At 39.8% G+C, this 24,363-nt stretch overlaps 2 protein-coding genes across 6 annotated transcripts; both read right to left on the bottom strand.

Moving 5' to 3' along the window:
* Positions 1–3,645: 3,645 nt before the first annotated feature.
* LOC109920139 (mth938 domain-containing protein-like) lies at positions 3,646–12,339 on the bottom strand. Of its 5 annotated transcripts, none has more exons than XM_020520172.2 (5): positions 12,131–12,336; positions 11,375–11,449; positions 7,577–7,718; positions 6,180–6,275; positions 3,646–4,054 (listed from the first exon to the last, which is right to left on the bottom strand). In XM_020520172.2, exons 3-5 carry the CDS (start codon positions 7,706–7,708, stop codon positions 3,914–3,916), a joined length of 369 nt encoding a protein of 122 aa, XP_020375761.1. In that variant the 5' UTR covers positions 7,709–7,718; positions 11,375–11,449; positions 12,131–12,336; the 3' UTR covers positions 3,646–3,913. The 5 variants fall into 5 exon arrangements, with proteins under 5 accessions (XP_020375761.1, XP_048471371.1, XP_048471369.1 ...); XM_048615414.1 differs by having other exon boundaries at positions 11,375–11,521; positions 11,694–12,335; XM_048615412.1 differs by having other exon boundaries at positions 11,375–11,521; positions 12,131–12,335.
* Positions 12,340–14,867: 2,528 nt separating this feature from the next.
* On the bottom strand, positions 14,868–22,088 carry smfn (small fragment nuclease). The gene is made up of 7 exons (XM_048615411.1): positions 21,792–22,088; positions 20,234–20,317; positions 20,052–20,129; positions 17,897–18,008; positions 16,737–16,845; positions 16,525–16,578; positions 14,868–15,692 (listed from the first exon to the last, which is right to left on the bottom strand). The coding sequence occupies exons 1-7, from the start codon at positions 22,041–22,043 to the stop codon at positions 15,557–15,559; spliced, it is 825 nt and encodes a 274-aa protein (XP_048471368.1). The 5' UTR covers positions 22,044–22,088; the 3' UTR covers positions 14,868–15,556.
* Positions 22,089–24,363: the final 2,275 nt, after the last annotated feature.

The following is a 24,363-nucleotide window of genomic DNA, read 5'->3' as shown; positions in this document are numbered from 1 at the left end:
TGGGATTGTTCCCCCGAACCATCGATTGAGGACACTAAATAGAGATGTTCAACATCAAGAAAAACTCTGCTTTTGAATAGGGAGAAAGTGTTTCCAATGGCAGGTGGATTGGTACAAGGTGACAATTAATAAAAGAGACAGAGATAGGTGAGCATTTTAACACTTTTTTTTCACATTTTTGTAACAATGCCAACCTGCAAGCATTGTGGGACAAGATTCAGTTCTGAACTTCAAAAAGGATTGATTAATACCTCAAGGGGAGAAAATGATTTGGTGATGAGGAAAGTGCAAGGAAGTGGTCAGAACTGACAGGTCTATCAGAGAGCTAAAATGGAATCAATGAGCTGTTGGCCTCATTCTTTATTGCAAGAACTTAAGATGGGCCAAATGTCTTTCATCATCAGTAAGCTTTTATGAATTTTTAAATTTATTTGTGTTTTCTTAATGGCAATTTACAGTTATACTCCTGCGTGACACTTATACATTCATTCACAGAAGTTAAGTCCAAGTGGGAGATGTTCTTCCTGCACTGTACTGCTTCATACTAATGGCTAAGAAAAAAAACAGAATCTTGCAATTTGATTTGCCTACTTCATAGTTTTCAGATCGGTTTTCTCTGCTTGGGTTTGGGAAAGAGATTATCCTGGTTTTGAGAAGAACCTCAAACAAAAAGTGCTTATCAGATCCTAAAGGCATCCCATTGCAATTTACCACACAAAATGTGTATAAATACAATCACAATTGTTAGGTAGGTAAACATAGCAGACAATTTGTACACAGCAACAAACAACCAGGAAATTTATTTGCAGCAAATTGTTGCAAGAGAGAAGAATGTTTGTTAAGTCACAGGCAGAAATTTTTGCTGATGTAATCTTTTACATTGACATAAATCAGAAAGAAAACAGCTTATGGCAAACTCCTTCAATGGTGAGTTGAGCTACTACACTAACTATTTGTGCAAATCCATAATGGGAATGAAAGTCTTAAAATTCTGATTCAGAGGCAAGAGCACTACCACTTGGGCCAAGCTACTACTAAGGTCAAATTTTGCAGAGTATTGTGGAAATATCAAAATACATACTTAATTTTTTAAATGAGTAACTTTTGGATTGATATTTGATATTTTAAAGTTATGCTTATGGGTCATGGTTTGGGGGCCTGGTACTCACAGAATAGAATCCTGACAGTGCGGAAGCAGGCCATTCACCCATTGTCTACACACTCTCCCTCTGAACAGCATCTCACCTGGACCCACCCTATCTGTGTAACCCTGCATTTTCCATGGCCAATCCACCCAGCCTGCCTATCCCTCGACACAATGGGCAATTTAGCATGGCCTATCAACCTAACCTGCACATCTTTCAGCTGTGGGAAGAAACTGGAGCACCTGGAGGAAAGCCACATAGACACGGGGAGAATGTGCAAACTCCACACAGACAGTTGCCCGAGGCTGGAAACGAACTCAGGTCCCTGGCACTGAGAGATAGCGTACTAACTACTGAGTCACCGTGCCACCCTTCAGAATTAACTGAAATTGAAAGGTTCTTATTTAGGTTGGGGGCAAGAGAACATTAAACAGTGGGTGGCCTCTTTCTGGGTTGTGGAAACAAAGTGTCCATAACTTTTAATCTGTGTGGTTCCCTGTAATAAAGGGAAGGAGTGCGACATTGCCATGGTGATAGATTGCAAAGAGGTATTTTTATTTTTAACCTGTGTGGCAATTTATTTTTTTTTAGTAAATCTTCACCGTGTAAACCAGAATACTTGAGTTGAAAGAATCTTATTCAAGCTCTGGTCGACGATAAGGGCACATTCTAGGGCATTTAGATTATTTTACTTTCAGGCAATGCATTAAGGCAATTGCTTTAAACCATGCAGGTTTTGAAAAGGTTTGACAGGGTAGCCACCAAGAGATTGCTTCCATTGGCTGGTTGATGCAACTCAGGACAAGGAGGATAGGATAACTGAAGATAACTGTTCTGAGCTGAGGAGATATATCTTCAGACGGTTATGAATCTTTGAAATGTTCTGCCTCAAGGGCTCCACTACTAAGATATTTAAGGCTGAGATAGTCATTTTGGTGAGGGGAACAAAGGATATGGGTTGCAGGCAAGAAAATGAAATTAAAACTGTAGATCAGACATGATTCTATTGAATGGCACAGCAGGTTTGATGGACTAATCCTGCTCCTAAACCTATGTTCATAGTATTGTAGTTAGCTGATTGAAGCTTTCAAATTTTGAGAAGTATCTCCGGTTTACTAATCCAGGGTCACCTTCAGCCAGATTGGTGTTGCACTATTTGCAAAATAAAAAGCATTAGTTCAAGAGCAATTGAATCATGGCAGTCAGACCCGCAAGTGTCCCGCCTACAACCCACAGGAAACGTTTCAATTTTTACTCGTTTGGAAAAGGAGAAGATTTCCCAACTTTGTTTTTTTTTAAAAAAGTGGCAGCAAATTTACAAATCACACCCAGTAAAACCAGAATGATATTTCCCGGCTGGAATATTATATTCAGCAGCTGCGTGAAGGTTTTCTGTGTTCCTGATGTTACAGAATCCTTATGGGCAGTTGTAGCAAGTAAGTTGTCATGGCTACAGCTGGTGCTACTGATAGGAACACTTAAATTGTAGTTGATTCATTGCTTTCCAAATTACAAGTGGCTGGTCAGAAAATGATTTAGGTCATGGCGTTACCTCAACTACGCCAGGCTTGGTCAGTCAATGACAAAGCAACTTGGAACTAAAATTTATTTGAATATTCCCGTTATAGGTCATCAAACATTTTTAGAATGCACTGATTTGTTCTACACTAATGGATTCTTTAGAGTATTTTTCAGCTTTTGTCTATTACTATTAATTAGACTATTAAAGTTCCCTATAATTTTTAAATGCAGAACCACACATGTATTTTTGTAATTAAGAAATTAATTTAAACGAGTATTTATGATAAAGATCACCCAGCAGCTCATGTGAGATGTCCTGTTTCAATGACTTTTGCAGCAAGCTTTATTGTGGAAATGTTAAACAAACAGATGTGGGCTTAGAGCGCACTGACAGTGTACAAGGTACAATGTTGCATGAACCTCAGAATCCTTCAAGCTGTGATATTTAGGAAGGCATTGTTGTAGCTAGTCAAAAAGATTGCATGTATTCAACAGCCCAAATGATCTCCTTTAGTGCTACAACCATCCTATGATTCTGTGAGATACTTGCAATAAAGTATATGTGCGACTGTGAAATGTGGTTCTTAAGTGAAGTTTTAGGTGATGTTCCATTTCTGTTATGGTTATTGTTCAAGGGGTTTTGTTTTCTTGAAACTCTAACAACCTTAAGTTCAGCTGTGCCAAAGAAGTTGTCATAGTTACAGGTGGCGCTTACCGCTGGGGACAGTTAAAATGTGGTTGGATCCATTGACTTTCACATTATCAGCAGTTTGCGCAAAAATTATTTAGGTCTTATCATTAACTTAATTGCCCAGAGTCAGTTCTAGACATAGATATAAATATCCAGTACACATGATTCTGGGCTACATACATAAATGATAAATAATACTCATTCAGTGCTATGAACCTATTATTAAGCCATTGCATGTGGCAACCAAGATAAGAGCTGATACATAATGGAGTTCAACATAAACTTTAGTTGGAAGTAACAAAGAACATTTATTATCCATTGAAACAGGCGAAAAATGCGAGCATTGGCTCATTGTAGCCCAAATAACCATTTTAGTAGAAAATGTAGGCCACTGAATAGCGTTAATTCTTTAAATGGTTTTCAAAATCTGCTCTACTTTTCAGAACACAAGCTTTGAGTTCATTTGCCTTTGTATCTTGTGTGAAATATATCATAACAGAATGCTAAAACTGCCATCAAAACAGAACAACTTATTCTCCTGTGGTCCTTGGATGCTTCAGCAGGTTGAATGGAAGATTCCTCCAACGGCAACCCCTTCTTTCACTAGCTTGTTGTACTGCTGCACAGCTTTCTCTGTTTGAAGAACCACAGCATCAATACCCTTACTTCTGATGAAGGACAGAGTCGCTTCAGGCACCTAAAATAAACATTGCAAGTTAGATTTCTATGATGCCTCTTCAGTGACAGAATGTGTACTCATTACTGATTGGGATCAAATCTGAATCCATACCAAATCAATTGACTGCCATTTGTGAAATGGATAACTTAAAAAAACTGAAGAATAACCAAGAAGGAAAGTGAGTGACGCATATAGGTCTGTTTTGTCTTGTACACTTTAAAAATCGAACTCTAGGATGTCTAATACACTTATTTTCAAGTTGCACTGTTTTGTTTAAAAACCGGATTCTGTCTGGAAAGCCTGTTGATATTCCATTTAAATTCAATGTGATAGTAAAGTGATGGCAACTAATATCTCTCAGCACATCGGCCAAAAGTAACCTAAGTATTTTTCAAATGCAGTGCATAGTTCCTGTAATGAGAGTAGGGTAGAAGCAGCTACAATGGGATGTTGAAAAGAGAATTTTTACAAGCACCTGATGAGAAAAAAAAAGTAGGATAACAGGGAAAGGTTGGGGAATGAGATAAGTTGAGTTCATCTAGGTGAGGGCCATCATGGATATAATGGATTGAATGGCTTCTTATGCTCTAACCATTCCATGTTAGTAAATTACAACTTAGTATTATAAAAAGTCAAATTCACTCAACTTTTTTTTTTTTAAAACCAATAATATTAAATCCAAACTGGTACCTTGGTTTAACAAGCTGGAAGCTTGATGATGCAGCATTCCCCCAGTACAGCAGTGAAGTGTCAGCTGTGATTATAAATTTTTATTCAACTCTTGAGATATGTTATTACATAATTTTGGAGCAGGTGGGGCTTGAACCCAGGTTTCCTGGTCCAGGAGTAGGGGCACTACCACTGCACCACAAGAGGGCCTCAGCTGTTATTATATACTTAAGTTGTACTGGAGTCCGAACCTCGAACATTCTGACTCAAGGGGAGTCAGTCACTGCTGAGCCAAGGCTGAAGCCTAACTTGCACTAGCATCAATACGTATACTTGCAACATAGTGCAATAGGTTGGATTGGATGAGCATGGATGAGTGTGCTCGGACCTATCCTTTGATGTTTTAATCTTAGGGCCTTCTTTATTATCACTGGTGATCAACAGTTTGATGCTTCTTGGTACACCATAGCATTCCAAAGGGGCTTGGGGGAATGTCTGGCTAATTTATTGTAGCAGAAAACTTGCTATATGGAGATTAACAAATGGATACTTATATATAATTTTATGGTTACTTAAGGTTAATAAGGAGGACTGGATATTGTGGAGATGTTACTGCACTAGTAGTTTAATGCTCTGGAAACATAAATTCAGATCCCAACCACTGGGTGAATTTAAATTCAATTAATAAGTAAATCTGGAATAAAAAGAAAATTTCACGTTAGATCACAAATCTACTGGATTGTCCTAAAAAACACCATTTTGCCTTTAATGTTCTGCTAGGGAGGAAATCTGCCAACTATATCTGGTCTGGTCTACTTATGAATCAGAGCCACAACTATGTGGTTGAATTTGAACAGCCCTCTGAAATGACGTAGGAAGCTATCCAATTGTAGCAGATAAAGCAGAAAAGCTGAATTAGCACAATGGGTGTATTTAGAACCACAGAGCTGCAGGAGTTTAAGAAAGCAGCTCACTACAATCTTCTTGAAGACAAGTGAAAGATGACAAACATTGGTCTTTCCAGTGTTGTTCCTGACCCATAAGTGAATTTTAAAAAGTGACAGTAGTGCCTTCAAAATACTGCAGAGAAATTCTGTACTTAATTTATTTTCAGGACACACACACGCATGCACAATTAAAATCTAGTGCTTCATATAAGCCTGATTGTCAATGAGACACTTATGGCCAAATCTGAAAACTGATCTAATGAATGGGCTGTGATGGAGAAGATACATTTGGAAAAAGCAGTGAGCTCAAAGCCAACAGCTGGTGGATTTGATTGGTAGGTGCAGTGATTGTTGAAAGCCTCAATGTTCAGAAGCCTTCCCATTAAAACATTGTATATGCTTTCAATTCTTGTTCTCATGTCTCCCATTCTACAATATTTTAGTCTCCAGAGATGAACCATGCAAGCAAAGCTTAATGATTCATTTTGTTCAAAATTTATCCTTCCCTAAAAATGTACAATACTTACTTGCAATGCTTCATCCATTCCCCTTCCAATTATTAGAGTCTGAATACCTTTGTTAACAATTTCATTAACATCAGCTGGTTGAACTCCAGGTGTATGCTGTAAAAACATGGGGACAGAAGTTAAAGCACAAACTACAGTTCCACAGAATCAAAAACATTTTCTTTTATTCATGAAGGGTCTTCAGAGCTTATTAAATTCTCTTCAGCTAATGGATTTGATTGGTAGGTGCAGTGATTGTTAAAAGCCTCAATGTTCAGAAGCCTTCTCATTAAGATATTGTATATGCTTTCAATGTTCTAATGTCTCCCATTCTACAATATTTTGGTCTCCAGACATAAGCCAGGCAGAAACTAGTCACTCAAAAAAACTCCTGGAAAATACTTTGAGAATTCAACCATCTGGGCTTATTTCAGCTTAATCGAGCCAATGTGCTACTATTTGCAAAGTCAGGCCCTATATGGAAGTGCTAAAACTCAACATGGCAGCAAATCTTAGCACATGCACTTGACCATAAATGAGACTATTCTATTACCCTTTTAAATAACTGGATTCACAAGGGTAATTAAACTGTTCTGGCCTCTCTGGTAAAATTTTCCAAAAAAGTATATCAGGAAAGCAAAAGGTCATAGACACCACAGATATATTTCAAAGAAAAACGTGAAATGATAGAATTTTTTTTATAGCTGAAAGACATGCAGAAGGTCACCATGTTGTACAAGTAAAAACATACAGACACAAGGAAAAAAAATTAGGAAATATACATTCCAGTGGCAGTGTTAGAAAAGGATGAAAGTATTATAACTAGGGAGCTTTAAGTGTAAAGAGTGTATTGATATGTATCAATATTATTTCTGCCTTGCACTTACATATTGTTACGAATATCTCCTTTAACTGTTAAACACAATGGTTTAATGCTGTTTGTTGGAGTATCTATTGTTTGGACTAGGGCTCCCAAAGTGGGAATCTGGACACCAAATGGGACTGTGAGCTGAAATTTTGGGGTGTGAGCTCATGAGACAGCAAAGATCATCTTAGAGCTTTGACCAAGTTATTACAGCTGTGATCTCACACTGACAGCCCCTACTCTAGTTCTTATTTCTTACTAAGGGGCCATGACAATTGTCAAGTCTTGAAATGGGATCACAGTGTGAAAAGCTTTGGAAGGACTGGCTTAAGTTGAACATTGTATTCATGTTATAAAAACAAATTGCTGGAGAAACTCATTAGGTTCAGCAGCATCTCTGGAGAGAAAGCAAAGTAAACATTTTGAGTCCAGCGACCCTTCTTCAGAACTGGTTTTATTTTATTGCATTCATGTTATTCTTTTCTGTTGTTTTTGTTCCAAAGTTTGCTGGATTACAGTTACTTTCAATATCATAGAGTAAGTCTTTACTCACACGAGTTCCTGTCTCTCTCCAGTCCCATGCTCGGTTTCCTCCTGGCCAGACTTTACAATCTTTGTATAGAGTGTCACTGCCCTCAACCTTCATTTCTCCCCACGTTAGTGAGGCAATAGCTGGTGAAGTCATGGTTCACTCACTGTTGGGAGAGGAAAACAAAAACTGAGCTTCTAAAGCAAGTTACAAACTTCAGATTTTGCACAGTTTTGATTTGGTCTAAAACGTGACTCAGAGCTTTTAACTAAATGAATCACTGGAATGTGTTTGCGATTAGCACTTTCAGTAGAGGAATTAGTTATTACACAGATTTATTTTCCCTTGTTTTTCTCTCTGATGGCTTTCTTCTCATTCCAGGTTATGGGTTAACAGATGTTGACCTCTAAAGAACCTACTCTACATGTGTAGGCCCAGAAAGTGAATGTTCACCAGCTGTTTGATCAAAGAAAAAGATAAAGAGAACACCAACAGAAACCTCACTGTTGTTCCTTTCCCTATCCTAGGGGAGTGTGGCACCCCTATCACTGCTCCTCCTGGATTTGGTTAATCCATTCTGGACCTTCTTTTTAAAATTCATTCAGGGATGTGGGTTTCACAGACCAAGCTAGCATTTATTCTCCATCCATAACTATCCTTGAGAAGGCGTGCTGTCTTCTTAACCAATTGCTGTTTTTTAGTGTTGGTATATCCACAATGCAGTTAGGAAGGCCAACCACGATATGTTGAACCTCAAGACTTTTCTAATCTGTATAGTACCAGATTATGTTCAAGTTTCAAATCAATCAATCAATCAATCAATCATGTGCTTTCTGTTTACACTAATTAATAGATTACTTCAAAAGACAACCCAATGACACAGTAGCATATAGTCATCTTAGAATCCCTACAGTGTGGAAGTAGGCCATTCGGCCCAACAGGTCCACCAACCTCCAAACAGCATCCCACCCAGACTCATCCCCGTAACTTTGCATTTCCCATGGCTAATCCACCTAACCCTACACATCCCTGAACACGATGGGCAATTTAGCATTGCCAATCCATATTACTGCTTAACTGATAAGTAAATAAATTAGGTAGTGTTGGTTTGGTTTATTTTAATTTCTCGTGTATTAATTTAACAGCGCAGACTACAACTTGCATTTACAGATAACTGTACGCAATCTAAGCAACAGCAGCTCTTAGTTCTCTAAGCAACACATGTCTTAAAGCAATTGTTCACATAGAGATGCTTAAATATTTTGGACTCCTGATAATGGGAGTTTGAACATTGGTTAACAATAGAATCAGGCTGTGATCATCCTGATCGATTACTAGTTTGCCTGCTCCCCATGTTCCCATGTGAATAAGTCATTTGGGTGAGACACCAAAGCAATTCTGGCATCCACAGACTTTGGCTGGATCCATTCTCTCCCAAAAGAGGAGGAAGAAAATTACAATGAAATTAAAGATGATAGTTTCAGCAGAACAGTTGGTACAGAAGCATGAAGTTATTTTATCCAACCACGTCAACTTTTCATATAAACCTACGGCTGCTGAAATCACATCAAACCATGTCTTGATTAACTTTGGAGCATTATTCTGCAACCAGTAGCCTGAATGCCAGCTCAGATGCAAATCATTCTTCATGAGATAAAGTGTTTCCTGATACTAAGTCTTGATCTTGCCTTTTGCTTTTGCACCCATATACCCTTGTTGTGCAAAGGTTTAGCTAAAATTAATGCCCCAGATGTATATTTTTGATGTTCCATTCACACACATATACTTTTAGATGGCCTCACCTCCTTGCATCTACATTTATCCATCTTACAATTTTTGTAATGTGAGAATAAACAAAATGGAATGGTGTCCTCCCTTGTCTTTACTTATCCCTGAGACGCAACTATTAATCTTTTCTCTTTATGTAAATTCCACTAATTTGATAATATTGCTCAACATTATTATCTACATTTGTTATTGTTCTGCAAATAGCTATACATGTTGTCAAATAGGCTACTGCTTCCAATCTCTTTCCGACCCTCTCCTTTTAAGTTCATTATTGTTTATTGAAAATGTCTCCCATTCTTTTAGCTAAGGTGCAACAGCTCACCTAAATTTCATCTGTGATTGCTCTGCTTACTTGCTAATGTTATCTAAGCCCTTTCTTTCATTCAATGGATGCCTCAATTGTCCACTGAGTGACTTTTGTGCATTTTAATAAATAATATTTCCTCTTTCTGAATCCAAGTTATTGAACAAATTAATAATAGTCCAGCACTGATTCCTATAGCACCTTACTCAATACATTTCTCCAGCTCAGGCTATCTTGTGATCAATACATGCTACTACCATCTTTGCTAGTGAATATTGTTCATTCTTCCACTAGTTGTTTCAGAACAACTACCTGTATTAACTAGCAATTTCACAATAGTAAACCATCCCTGGTCGCTTAACAAGTCATCAACAAATATTTTTGACATTGAGCTACAGAGAAAGTTCAGAGGAGCTGACCAAAAGCTTCTTCAAATAGTTAGTACATTAATTTTTAGAGTCACATAATTGTTACAGTGCACAAAAAGATCATTTGGCCCATTAAGTTTGCAACGGGTCTCTATTCAGTCTTGATTGAACTTGTCTCCACCACACTTTTGGACACTGTATTCTAGACCCTATCCACTCACTGCATAGAAAAGCTTTTCTTTATATTGCTTTTGCTTCTTTTGCCAGTTACTTTAAATCTGTCTCCTGTTGTTCTTCACCCTTTCATGAGTGGAGACAATTTCTCCCCATCGACTCTGTACAGACCCCTCATGATCTATAATACCTTTACCATACCTCACCTCAGCCTTCTGTCCCCAAGGATCATAGTCATGACTTCTTCAATTTTAGGTGAAGTTCCTCATCCCTGAATGGTTCTTGTGAATCTTTTCTGAACCATTACAATACTTTCACATCCTTTTCACCAAACTCTCTCTTACCCTTTAATTCACATTGTCTCACTATATCTTTCCTAGCAAAATTAATCACTTCACATTTCTCTGCATTGAGCTTTAACTGCTACTTGTTCACCTATTTCATGTATATGCTTTTTTCCATTTCTAAACAATCTCCTCACAGTTTACATCGTTCCAAGTTTTGTATCATCTGCAAATTTGGGAAATGTGCCCTATATACCGAGATCTAAGCAATTAGTATAAATCAGTAAAATTAAGGGTTCCAAACTGCCATTCCTATGACTTTTTTTGATGCTACACAGTCTTTCAAAAAAGCTGAAACTATGCATCAGCAAGTTGATTGACATTCATGGAGCTTCCAAGCTGATCCTTGGGGAAATTCCAATACAAGCTTCCCTGCAACCAGAAGACCACCCATTATGTATTAGTGTCTAATTCCTATCATTCTGCCATCTTACTACTGCTTAAATGAAAATTAAAAGCAGATGCTGTAAATCAGGAACTAAGACAGAAATTGCTGGAAAAGCTCAGCAGGTCTGGCAGCAGCTGTGGAGAGAAATGAAAGTTAACATTGGGTTGAACGACCGTTCCTTAGAACTGCTGCTGCCAGTTGTATTTGATGACCTACAACGTTGCTCAAGCACCTGAACTATAGCACTATATCAAATGCCTTTTGAAAGGCCAAACACACAATAGCAGAATTACCCCCTTTTAATCCTTATACTGATCGATTATCAAAACAAAATAGAAAAAAGAAAGTTAAACATAATTTTCTTTCAAGAAATTTCGGCTGACTTTCATTCATTAACCTGTATTTCTCTATTTATCTATTAACTTGGTCCCAAATTATTGTTAGAAGCTTCCTCACCATTGAAGTCGAGAATTGTTTCGCTTGGTCACAGAAGATGCCAGTCCTGCTGAACGTTTCCAGAACTTTCTGTTTCTATTTCACATGAATTCGTACCAGATGACAGGATAACGACCAGAAAGACGCAGAAAAGTAACTTGAGATAGTCTTGCAAAATGACACAAGTAAGTTTTAAATACTCCCAAATAAGCTCACAAGTACAATCAACGTGGAATTATTTTAATAGTAGTAGAGAATTTGCCCGAGATTCCCATTCCATTAAAAACGTAATTAATTGGCGCGAAGCACAAATAGAAATCCCCACATTTGCAAAATGTACCTGAAACTCGCCCAGTTAAATTGTAATACCATACCCTATATTAAACCAGTTAAGACCATAACAAAGTTGCTAGTGAAAAAAAAAGCAATGCAGGGATGGAAATTTATGCAACATCAGGACTTGGCAAACTGCCAGAACTGCTGCAGTTTCACTTCGATTTCTAGAACTGAATCCAGAAAGTCGCCAACGTGGCAACGGATCCCTTCTGAAATGTTTCATGTTGAAGGTGATTTGTCCTGCGAGTTGGGCTGACCAGCGAGCTGGTGTTTTGGTGAAGGTGGAGGTGGAGGTAGTCGGGGCGTTGCAGGACACGGAGAGATCAGCGACCTGCCCCTCGAACCCCAGGCCGGGCAAGAGGCTCACACGGTCCGGCAGCTGATAGACCCGCCTCCCGGCCAGGGACAAACCTGACCAGCATCCCCCTTCCCTACACTCACATCCCGAGAGCCGAGGCTGAAACACGGATTGCTAGAGGCCAGCCCCCTTGTCCTCAGAACCACACCCATCGTTGTCACAGAAACAACTCGCAAATGCTTCCATCGCAAACCCATTCATTCATCCTCCCTCTTCATGACAGCCGTAGCTCTTATCAGACATCTGAATTATCCCACATCCAGGGCTGGATAAGCATAATTTAAACTGCAAAGTTTTTTTTTAATTCATTCATGGAATGAGGGCATTGCTGGCTGGGCCGGCATTTATTGTGCAGCTGCAAATGCCCAGGGGGCAGTTCAGAGTCAACCACATTGCTGTTGGTCTGGAGTCACATGGAGGCCAGAACAGGGCAATGGTAGTTTACCCTCCCTTGGGGGCATTAGGGAACACAACAGGTTTTTACAACAAGCGTCCACAGTTTCACGCTCATCATTTGACTCTTAATTCCAGATTTTTAAAAAAAAAGTTGAATTCAAATTCCACCATCTGCCTTGGCAGGATTCAAACCCAGGTCCTCAGAACATTACCCGGGTCTCTTAATTAACAGTACGGTGATATTACCACAAGGCCGTTTCCTCCCTTAATTAAATATTATGAAGTTCTAAAACAAGATTTTGAGACTAAAGCCAGCTTGCTCCCTCACAACTGGCTTATTATCTCTCCATGAATGGTGGCTGGGCCAGATTGTTTTTGGTGTAAAGATGAGCTTAGGCACCTCGTATCCATAAGCTACGACTTCTGTAACTGTACCTGCCTCTGTCCCTACCAAGTTATCCGCTGCTACCAATTTCATCCATGTTGTTTTTACATTAGATTTAACCATTGCAACATACTCCTGAGCAGCTGTCTGCTGGATATGCAGTTTACAGGACTTTTTGGTGAGTCTACATTGAAAAATACAACACTTTTGTACACTGTCTCAGGGCTTAGTGGAACAGAAATTTCATAATGCAAAGGATTGAGAGTCTTTGGTGATCTCAATGCCAGAAGGTTGCAGAATCACCAATGAAGACATTTAAATTTGGAACAAACAAATTCTTGGTCTCTCATGGAATTAAAGGATTATTGAAAGAGATCAGGAAAGTGCGGTTAACACCCAAGTTTAGCTATAGCCATACTACAGAGCAAACTTGACAGGCCAGACGGCCACCTCCTATTCAAACAACTACAATCAGGTTAAATACTCCTTACTGTAACAAAGGCAAACAAAGCAACGATGAATGAAAACAGAGGGGGAATAGAAACTAAATCATTACAATCTTGTCCTGTTTGTGGTGTTCCACACACAGGGGAACTGAAGGACATCCTAGACATTTCTGTCTGTGTCCCAAATCCTATTGCCGAACCTTATACTGATCAATTAACTAGGAAAATATGCCTCAAATTTTAAAATTTTCCTTCTCAAATTGGTCCTTTGCCTGCTCCCTTGAAACTTACAGCTTCACAAGTCTGCAGGATATCCACAACCAGAATTAATTCTGCTGCTCAGCATCTCAAAGCCTTCTGTTGCTCATAACTTAAAATGTCTGAAGCTCCACCTTAAATCTCACCAGTCTAATTTAAAAGGACCTTCTGATAACCAACAGCTGGTCATTTCCACCAACGATATCTTAAATGGCTTGGTGCCAAGTTTTATTCTAGGACATTGAGATATTTTCCCATGTTAAACAAATTATCAGTTATTTTTTTAAAAAAAATGGCCTTTAAACTTTTGGGGGCTTACAAAACATCTAAACCAAACACGTAAACTCGCTTCCCTCATGATTAAGGGTATCCATACTGGAACTGTTTAAAATTTAGCTTTATTTTTCAATGTTCTTTATCTTCAAAATATGGTAGCTCAATTTGAATTTTAAAAACAACCATCCAACTACTTCAGATACCAGACAGATGGATTGGGGCAGCCTTACCAAAGCACAACTGCTCAATGGCCAGGATTACCCAGAAAACAAGGAAAAGCTGGCAATTTTGTGAAGAGACACACAGAATCAAACTAATGTTGATGCTAATCACAGATGTTTAAAGCAAGGTTTCAAAAGCAAACCAGACAGGAGGATAAAACTGAAATAAGATGCATTTCATCAAAATGACATTTGATAACATGTTGCATACAGATTTTAACATGAATGTCAATATGGGTCAAAAGCTCAGCTCTCACAAACTCTTCAAATACTTAAACTTTGCTATGAATTCTTTCTCAAATCAAGGATGACATCTACTCTAGGATTAAGAGAGTTCATCATGGGTCACATTCTTGACCTGGCTGATTCACATTTAAGTATCTTTTGCCACATGGGTCAGGATGTCACCAAGCAGTGGGATACTGAATGCAGAATTTGCTTCCTTTTCTCTGTTGTTCTGCCTCACCTTCAAGGCATTGGGATTAAGGTAGTGATGCAATGTGGAGATGTTATGAATCTGAACAATCAGATCAGTGGCAAACAACTAATAGCATTGTGAAACCAGACTTGGTAAACAGCTAAATAGTCCCTGTCAGTTCAATTTATTAACGCCCTAGTTCGAATCCCCTCTTAACCTCTGCCCCTTTTCCCCCCTTCACAGAAAGTATGATCAGGCTTCCAGTCACTTAGAGCCTTGTACTCAAAATTACAAATGCCTCTAAAGCACCTTGGAATGATTTTTTTTTTTTTTAAAAACTGGTTGAAGAACCTTTTTAATATCTTTTCACAAAAAAAAAACACATGTACTCCACTCTTCAAAGTCAAAATAGACATGAGCTTTTGCTGTAACAGGCAGGGTTTATTTTGAATAAAAATAAGTGCATTTTCAAGGTTTGATTTTTAAATTTCATGGCATTGTGCTAACAAAAGTTGAGGATAATGAACGAGTTAACAGGGAGTGTTTACAATATTTGTTAGCTAAATCAGGACTGCTCATTCCATGGTGCTATGTACCCTATTTCAACACACGATTAAACATTAAACCAGTTTCTGGCAAGTTGATTCATTAGGCAGCTTGAAATCAGCAAAGAAATGAGAAAGTCACACTATGTGCAGTAATAAACACTGAATTGCAAATAATTCTTAACTAACCACTCAGTGATGGAAATTGGAATCTGAATTAGAAACTCAAGCAGAAAAATTGCCAGAATTATTGTGCATTTATATGGAAAAATGTGAAATAAAAAAAGCAGTGGTGTTCTAAACTAATGCTGTTGTGTTGTTTCATAGGCCAAAGACTCCAACTAGAGGAAACAAAAGTGAAGCCTGGCTTTATTACAAATTTGATCGAAGTCTGTAACTAAAGCAGCTAAAACACAACAGAAAAAAATTTAGATACTGCTTTTAAACATTACATGTCACAAGAGATCTTATTTTCAAGTGTCCAACACTTGACTGGGAGCAAAAATGTAAACAGGGACAGAATTTTCTGGATAAGCTTTGTAGATGTCAGTCAGTCTTTTTGTCCTAGCTCTCTTGCTTGCTATTGTCACCATTTTCTAGATGAGTTTTTCTCTTCTTCTCATCTGCTTTGGTTTCTTTAAATATATGCGTTCTGTAAAACTGCAGCTCTTTGATGCTCTCACGGATATCATTTAATGCTCTGAAAAAAACCCAAAATGATCAATTAGCTTGTGTAGCAAAAAGTTACCAAAACTTAAACTTATGCACTTTGGTTGATAGTGCTCTCAAGAGGTAAAAAAAAATTCTGTTGAATCAATTTCAGATGTCAGCACAATTCTAAAAGATGACAGTCAACAAAAGACACACTTGTTCCCTGATTGAATAGTCTAGACCATGATTGTTGACATGGCAACCAGGTTTGATGTCATCTTCATCTGTTCAAAAAAAAAACACCGTTCATTCTGTGTTCCATTTCTACATTGTCCAAGTTAGCCTACTTTCAACTATAATCAAACAAAAAAAAGGTGCTGAGGGAACAGGTCAACAATACCACAAAGATCTTTCCAGTCAATAAGCTTGTGCCCTTTCAGAAGAAGGCTGCAAAGATACAGCCAAAGAGAAACAATTATGTACAAAGTCAAGAAAATGAAAAAAAGGATAAATGCTGATGAAACTCCGGTCTGGCAAAATCTATGGAGAGAGAAAAACAGTGTTAATGTTGAATCTCATGACACTCCTTCAGAAATCTCCACAGATGCTGCAACCAGACCTGCTGAGTTTCTTGAGCATTTTCAGTGCTAGTTACATTGCTGTCATTTACAATATTGCACTTTCATTGGAAAAATGCTGTCCAGATTTGTTATCTTTAACTGTTAAGAACCAGGAGTTGATAGCATTTTAAGAGGTTGAAAAAGTTGAGTGAATCCATATCTATAATTTGTATTTGAAACTGAAGTCTCAGTTAAAAAAGGTTTTAATAAACTGCTTTTTTGCATGTTCAAACATAGTTAGCAATGGCAGGCATTACTCACCGGTGTGATGCTTTCTTCTTTGGTGCATCTTCATATTCATCTGGATACCAGCGTCTAATAAAATCATCAAGACCAAAAAAATAAACAAAATTCAGCAGCATTAAAGTACAGTGTGCTCACGTTGCTAGAAATACTCATTTTCACATTGAAATACAATTTCATTACAGTTCAAGTAATAGCCAAAATTCTGATTAATATAGCAAACATCTTACCTGCATAATTCTTTGATTGTGCTAACATCAATTATTCTGTAATGCAAGTGCTTCATGAACTGTGGCATGTACTTATCCAGAAACTTTTTATCAGCATGGACTGAATTTCCTAGAAATAAACATTTGGACTATGATTTTTTCTGTTACACTTGCCCCTTCAGAATGGTCTTCAGACATCGAGAAGGTTGCAAACTCATGCAATTGTATATTCCTGTTTGTATACCACAAAAGTCCATATGAATCACCCAATTATGAGCAGGCTGGTAGTTAGAGAAAGAATTGTAATCCGAATTTGTCTAAAGAAAAATCCTTAGACTTTTTTTCTGATTTATTTGCCCATTCAGTGATCCTTTGCTTCTTACATGTCAAACACAAATTAATATTTGCTATAATCATTAAATATGCCTAAATATTTAAAGCATCATACAGCATACAAAACTTCTCCTTCAGCCTATCATCTCTATGCTGACCAACACCAAACTACACTAGTCTTATTTATCTGCACTATGCCCAGGCATTTTAATTACTGATCCAGAGACTTAAAGTGTTGCTAGAGTATCTGCCTCCACTACCCTCTCAGGCAACATGTTGCCTCAATCTGCCACCCTCTAGGTGAAGATTATCTCATTCATATCTCCTGAATTACTTGCTCCTCACCTTCAACTTATATTCTCTGGGCTTAGAGATGTCTGCTATGGAGGAAAAAAAAAGAAAGATTCTCAATCTCCTGTCTACGCTTCTCAATTTTGTACACTGCAAATTGAATCACTGGCTCAGCTACCTCTGCTCCAAGAAAACAAACCCAGCCTATCCTCATAAGAGGCTTCTCATCACAGGCAATATTCTGTTGATTCTGCACAGCACCCCCTCAAATGTAATCACTTCCTTCCAAGAAAATAAAACAAAAAAGCGAGGCAACTAGGACAGCAAACAGTATTCCATCTATGGACTCAATGTTTTGAAGTTGGTAACAAGACTTCCTTGCTGCTACATTCTACATCACCTCCCCCGCGCCCCCTCCAACCCAACTAATGAAGGCAAGCATACCACATGCCTTCTTCACCTCCCTATCTATCTGCATTGCACCTTCAGGGACTTGTACACTAAGCACCAGTATTATGAAGAAACTCAAGACAATACCTTATTTGAATCTCTCTTACCTGCAAGAGGACAGAGGCCTGGTGGGGTATGCTGGCGTACAAAAGACAGAAATTCATATTCTGCTTGCTGCAGGCTGATCTTGCTATCCCGCACTGCCTGTGTGAGGCCTGACTGTAAAGGAAAAACAAAATACATGTTTCACATTGTTAATATGGTTCTGTCTTGCATAATGAAAGTCTCCAAACAGAGTCATGCCTTCAAATTCAACTTAACGCTTCGCCCACTAAATCATATGTCCTTTACTCTTGCTTCCAATACATTTGAATAATTTTTACAGGCATGATCAATATCTCTTCCAGGGTGCAAGAGGCAAAGGCCTAGCAGTGCTATTGTTGCTGTTAATCCAGGAACCCAAGCAATATTCTGGGGACTCAGGTCTGAGGTCAAATTCCATTAGGAACATACGCACACAAAATCTGGAATTCAGAGTCTAATGACCATGAATCCATTGTGGATTGTCAGAAAAAAACTCATCTGGTTCACTTTGCCTGGTCTGGCCTATGTGTGATTCCAGATCCACATGGTTGACTCTGAACTGCCCATTGGGCAATTAGGGATGGGCAATAAATGCTACCTAGGCAGGGACACCCTCATCCCAAGAACTAAAAGAAAAAGTAAAATTCTCAGGAAAAAGACTGACACTGGTGAATAAAGATTATGGTCAGTGTAGATGCAATTCTGAACAACTGGGCAATTTGAAATTCATACATTCTGCCCTTACAATAAAATAAAAATAAAGTGCAATTGTACTGATGGTTCAGCACTGTTTGCTGTAACAAACAGCAAGGCCACAGGCACTTGGCATTATTATAGGGCAAATTCAACAGCAACTTCTGTCGCATACTGCTGTGCTAGAAATTGCTGTCAGGAATCTGTTCTGCCATAGTGGATGTTGTTGCATTCTCACGGATATACATGGAACTGAAATTATACTAGCAAAAAGTTAAATCTTACTTGATCACTAAAGTCAGTCGAAATTTAAAAAAAAGTGCTATCCTGTTCAAAAGTTAGTTTTAGAATGAAGGAAAAGTAATCATTGAACAATTCTCTGGCAATAATTTGTATATATTGTGAAGTGACCTCTGTTAGATTCAAAAAGTGGCTTAATCACTCACCCCTATTTCCCAGTCTTTATTCTGTTTTCTCTACATAGTAGAACTAAATTGTACTTCATGCTCCTGTGAAAATTCTGCAGTGAGCATTTCAAAACCTCAGTTCCTTAAGGATGCCCACAGATTATCACCCAACCCCAACATCCCCCTGCCATCACCACCCCTAGACAAAACAGGCAGTGATTAAAAGTCTATGGCTCAAAGTAAAAGCAAAAATCTTTTTTTTTTTGGGGGCTGTCATTTTTGTGACCTGCAACATCTATAATCAACATTGTTTCAGAGATAGCAGGAACTGCAGATGCTGGAGAATCTGAGATAACAAGGTGCAGAGCTGGATGAACACAGCAGGCCCAGCAGCATCACAGGAGCAGGAAAGCTGATGTTTTGGGCCTAGACCCTCCTTCAGAAAAACTTTTTTTCTGAAGGAGGGTCTAGGCTCAAAACGTCATCTATCCTGCTCGGCCTGTTGTGTTCATCCAGCTCTGAACCTTGTTATCTGTATCAAGGTGTCAACTTCACATAGTGAGCTTCTATTAGGTGAACAAAACTAATGGTACATTTAATAAAAAAGTTCAGAGCAATCCATCTTGATTCAATTACAGTACATCAATTTTGCTCCCCTAAATATACCACTAATTCAACAATTGACTTCTATAAAACTAAAGCATGAATGTTTTTCACAAGCTCCTCTTCATATTTAGGAAGACTGAAAAGTTAAAGTCATTAGCATTCAATCCCAACACTATAAAGGATATTACAAAAGTAAAGGCAGTCAGTCATTCTCCAAGATGATTGGAAGTGAATCTTTGGAGGCAGGAAAGATACTCATGAAAAATTGAAATGTTACAAAAGCATTTCACAATTTATCATCTTTCAAGGACAGAATCATTGATGTACAAGCAGCCCACATACTGAACATGTAGTACAAATTATGCTGAACTGTTCTTTAAGGAATGGGCAGAACTGACATTTCAGGCATGTTTGCCAATTCTTGAACTGTGTAGAAATGGCAGTCTAACTGAAATAGTGAACAGTAACATACCTTTCCATGATGTTCTGTACACCACTCTGACATGCCATCTAATAGCTCATTTGGTTGGTTGACAATCAAGTGTGGACCCTAATAGAAAGAAAAAGTGATTGTTTTACACAAAATATCCAAAATTTAAATATCCATATCCATATTTAAAATAGATTCTTTCCTAGAACTTTAAGGCATCTTACCTCAGCTAAAATATTCAAATCTGCATCAGTTATAATGCATGCCATTTCTATGATTTTATCTTTTTCTATGTCCAATCCAGTCATCTATTTAGAGAGAAAAGCAAAAAAAATGTCAGACCACATTGTTTTTCTCCCTTTATAAAAAGGGCCACAATAAAATAAAAAGGACAGTACCAACTGCAATATACTGTCAATGAACAGCAGGCTTTTGGAAAACCTAAAGCTCCATATTACAATAGGCAAAGCATTATTCTGGTTCTCTATGCATCAGTCACTTCACTTCTATACAATTTAGGACACATAGCTCTGCACAGAAAAGATTAGCTGAGGAACTTAGAACTGGCTTATCAACAAAACTTAAGTGAAGTTGATTCTAAAAACACACCATGTAAAATTTCTTAGCTACCTGCACCTTCATATCAATGATCAAGATTATGGTCAATCTGAAGACTACAGCACTGATTGCACTAGATAGATATATTCTGAGCACATGTCCTGAAAGCTTCTGGGAAGGAGGTCAAACCTCCAGACCCTGACTTGTAACTGACCTAAAAATGGAGAAGGCTCTTTCGGGAAGGCACCAAGCACAACAAAAGACTTCACCAGAGACACTCAGAAGTGAAGATAAGCTATTGAAGAGAGTCACGAAAGACAATTCTCACCTACCAAACCCTTCCTTCAAGCACCACCTACTCTACAGACAGCAAAGTCTGCCAATCATGCACATATCTGGAGTGGAACAAGTTGTAATTTTGAGGGGCTACCAAAGGAGACAAGTAGTGTTTATGGATTTGGAATCCATGACATAACTGAAATTTAATACTATCCACTTCCATTCTATTTCATCATTTCTAACTTCTTACTTGTAGACCTTCAATTTCCCATCCAAATAGAAAACTTGCATAGATCCTGAGCACCAACACTTAAGAGTTGATCAGGTTTGCATGGTCAAGTTACTAATTTTTTGGACCAAAAAAAAAAACCCACACTATACTCCAGCAAGTACAACACCACCATATCTGCAGCCCACTGTAGAAAAACCATTAGGTAAACTTGCATCATCTCTCTCTTATTAGCATAGTACAGATGCTGCAAATACCATACCAGCAAGCATTCCCAACGTTAATGCCTGATCTAGTAAAACCACCAGCTAGACTACCACCACCCTCCCCCCAATTATACACAGCACAAGATCATTGCTGGAAGGTTTAGAAAAAAAAATTAAAAACGTGGCAGAGCAAGCAGCAGCATTTGCTGCAAGTCTCTGGAAACGACCTCATTCGGGCCACATTTAAGCGGGGTTAGAGTGCAGGAAATAAAAACAAACCAAGTGAAAGCCTGGAGGAGTTAAAGGTGCAGAATTAGTCACAATTGGGCCAAAATGAAATCTACGTTTGGAGAACAGCAGATAAATTTTGCAAACGTGGGTAAGGGCGATGCAGAGAGGGGTTCTCTCCTGTTCCCCAGGGATGCATTAATTTACCATTAGAAAGCCCTAACAGGCTAGGGAGTGAGTGAGTGAGTGGGGGCTGAGGCTAGGGGTAGGGGTAAAAGTTACCTCCAGATCCACCCAGACCATCCTCTTGGCCATGCTCTGGACTGCCATGGTGGCGTGAGACCGGGCTAAGAGGAGCGGGCCGGAACTGGGAGACAGCGGCTCCTGCTCGCTGCGGCTGAGCCGGGCCTGGAAGCTGGGGCGGGCCGAGCGGAGGAAACCAAAGCACGGAACGAAGTCCCAAGACGGCCGGCTGCAGGTAACGGACACGCCGGCGGCTTTAAAGCCGGCACCGACGACGCGCAGGCGTAGCATCGCCGGCGGCCGGCAAGGCCGGTCCGCCCGACGGCAAGCTTTACGACAGGGCCCCGCCCCCCGCTGCCGCACTGTCGTAAAAAGACAAGCGCCTCGAGCGGGTGGTTACTGAGGGAAAGCCGTAGGTAGTGATGGTTGTGTAAATTAAAAAGCGAACGGGCTTAATTCTCGTCAGTGACCACACACTGCCACAAAGAATGATGTTTCATGTTCATGACCAACAATTAGTGATGATGACATTCCACAAAGTCTATGATCACTGTTACCACATTCCAGTTCCTCTGTGGGTGAAGGAGATCCAGCTCCCCTCAAGACCACAGGCTCTCACTCCTCTCTGTCTCACACAGCGTCTCCAGACTCACAAGGGGAAAAGAAATATCACGGCTGAGCTGTCAGATTCCAGAGTGAAGGGGGAGATTGAAATGTTCAGCGAAGGGGAAAAGTGAGACACCAAAGAGGGAGAGCGAGGCGCCAACTGAAGGGGAAGAGAGCGTGAGGGTGAGACGTCTAGTGAAGGAGGGAGATGCCTCCGGACGACGATTGGAGCGAGGCTTCTAGCGAGAGACGGGAAAAGTGAGGCGCCCAACGAAGGGCGAACAAGACTGAACGTGAAGGCGAGGATGAGGCGCTGAGTGAAGGAGAATGGGGAGAATGAGAACCCAGGTGAAGATGAAAGCAAGAGTCCGAGCGAAGGCTAGCAGGAGATGTCAAACGAAGGAGAGCAAGATGCGAGATGCAGAGTGAAGGCGGAGCGAGAGACTCTGAGAAACAGGGAGAATGAGATTCCATCTGAAGAGGGAGAACGAGACGTCAAGTGAAGGAGAAGAGTGAGACATTAGAATGGGGGAGAGTGAGATGCTGGATGGAAGGTAATGGTGTAGGAGTGCAAGACACCGAGTGAAGAAGAGTGAGACACCAAGAAAGTGGGGTTGAGGGATGGGGGGGAGAGTGCGATGAAGAGCGAAAGGCTGAGTGAGATGCTGAGTAAATGGGAAAGTGAGAAGCCAACAGGGACAGTGTGAGACTTCTGGTGAAGGAGAACCAGACGCTGAGTGAAGAAGACAAGATGTTGAGAGAAAAGGGGAGTGAAGCATTGCATGGTGGGGGCACATGATGCCAAATGAAAGGAGGGAGGGAGTTGCGTTAAGGACCTTAAAACAGCGAATGAAAGGAGAGGATGACATTCCATGTGAAGGAGTATGAGACGTCAAGTGATGGAGAATGAGAGGCAGAGTGAAGGGGGTGAGTGAAACACTTCGTGAAGGCTAGAGCGAGATGCCAAGTGCAGATTAGCAGAATGCCAAATGACGGAGAGAAAGATTTGGAGTGAAGATGGAGAGCGAGACGCCAAATGAATGGGGTTAGCCAGACACCGAGTGAAGGGAAGAGTGAGACACCCAGTGAAGAGTGAGAACAAGATGGTGGAGAGAGAGAGAGAGAGAGATGCTGTGAGTAGGAGGAAGAACAAAATTCCGAGTTAAGGTGGAGAGCTAGATTCTGAGTGAAGATGGAGAGTGAGAAGCCAAATAATGAGGTGAAGGGGCGCGGTCAGCCAGACACTGAGTGAAGGGGAAGAACGAGACACCCAGTGAAGCAGGAGAGTGAGACGCTGAGTGAAGGGGTATGAGATGCTGAACAAAAGGAGGGAGTGGGTTGCAGAGTGAAGGAGAGCAAGACACTGAATTAAGGGAGTGAGTGAGATTCTGAGTGAAGGGGTGGGTGAGACGCTGAGTGAACAGGGAGAATGAGACTTTCAGGCGATGACAAAACTGAGACTTTGAGCGAAGGGTGTGAGATGTTGATTGAAAGGAGAGAGTGAGTTGCAAAATGAAGGAGAGCAAGGTGCTGAGTTAAGGAGATTGATATGTTGAGTCATGGGGCAAGCGAGATGTTGAATGAAGAGAAAAGTGGGATTTCTAGTGAAGAGGAGAGCAAGATGCTGAACGAAGATGGAAAATGAGATTCCAAGTGAAGGGGAGAGCGTAACACCAAATGAAGGGGGACAGCGAGACACCAAGTGAAGGGAGAGAACAAGACTCTAAGTGAAGGAGAGACTGAGACAGTGAGTGAAGAAGGACAGCAAGATGTTGAGAGAATGAAGAGAGTGAGACGCTGAGGGAAGGGAGTGAGGTGTCGAATGAAAAGAGGGAGTGAGCCACATAGTGAAGGAGAGTAAGTTGCTGAGTGAAGGAGGGTGATATGTTGAGCCAAGGGGCAGGCAAGACTTTGAATGAAGAGGAAAGCAGGATTTCTAGTAAAGAGGAGAGTGAGATTCCAAGTGAAGTGTGAAAGTGAGACATCGAATGAAAGGAAGAATGAG

The sequence above is a fragment of the Rhincodon typus genome, chromosome 32 (genome assembly GCF_021869965.1).
Source record: "Rhincodon typus isolate 14 chromosome 32, sRhiTyp1.1, whole genome shotgun sequence".
In the NCBI taxonomy this organism is placed as follows: domain Eukaryota; kingdom Metazoa; phylum Chordata; class Chondrichthyes; order Orectolobiformes; family Rhincodontidae; genus Rhincodon; species Rhincodon typus.
This window is presented reverse-complemented; position numbering and strand designations above follow the sequence as displayed.

What these genes read in the sequence shown, in the direction of transcription:
- LOC109920139 (XM_020520172.2), bottom strand. Translation starts at nt 7,708, where the DNA reads ATGACTTCACCAGCTATTGCCTCACTAACGTGGGGAGAAATGAAGGTT. An exon ending in GGAGAGAGACAGGAACTCGT is followed by an intron (nt 6,276 to 7,576) that starts GTGAGTAAAGAC and finishes ATGTTTTTACAG; the next exon opens with CATACACCTGGAGTTCAACC. An exon ending in GAATGGATGAAGCATTGCAA is followed by an intron (nt 4,055 to 6,179) that starts GTAAGTATTGTA and finishes TGTTTATTTTAG; the next exon opens with GTGCCTGAAGCGACTCTGTC.
- smfn (XM_048615411.1), bottom strand. Translation starts at nt 22,043, where the DNA reads ATGCTACGCCTGCGCGTCGTCGGTGCCGGCTTTAAAGCCGCCGGCGTG. An exon ending in ATTTGAATATTTTAGCTGAG is followed by an intron (nt 20,130 to 20,233) that starts GTAAGATGCCTT and finishes TCTTTCTATTAG; the next exon opens with GGTCCACACTTGATTGTCAA. An exon ending in GTACAGAACATCATGGAAAG is followed by an intron (nt 18,009 to 20,051) that starts GTATGTTACTGT and finishes TTTCCTTTACAG; the next exon opens with TCAGGCCTCACACAGGCAGT.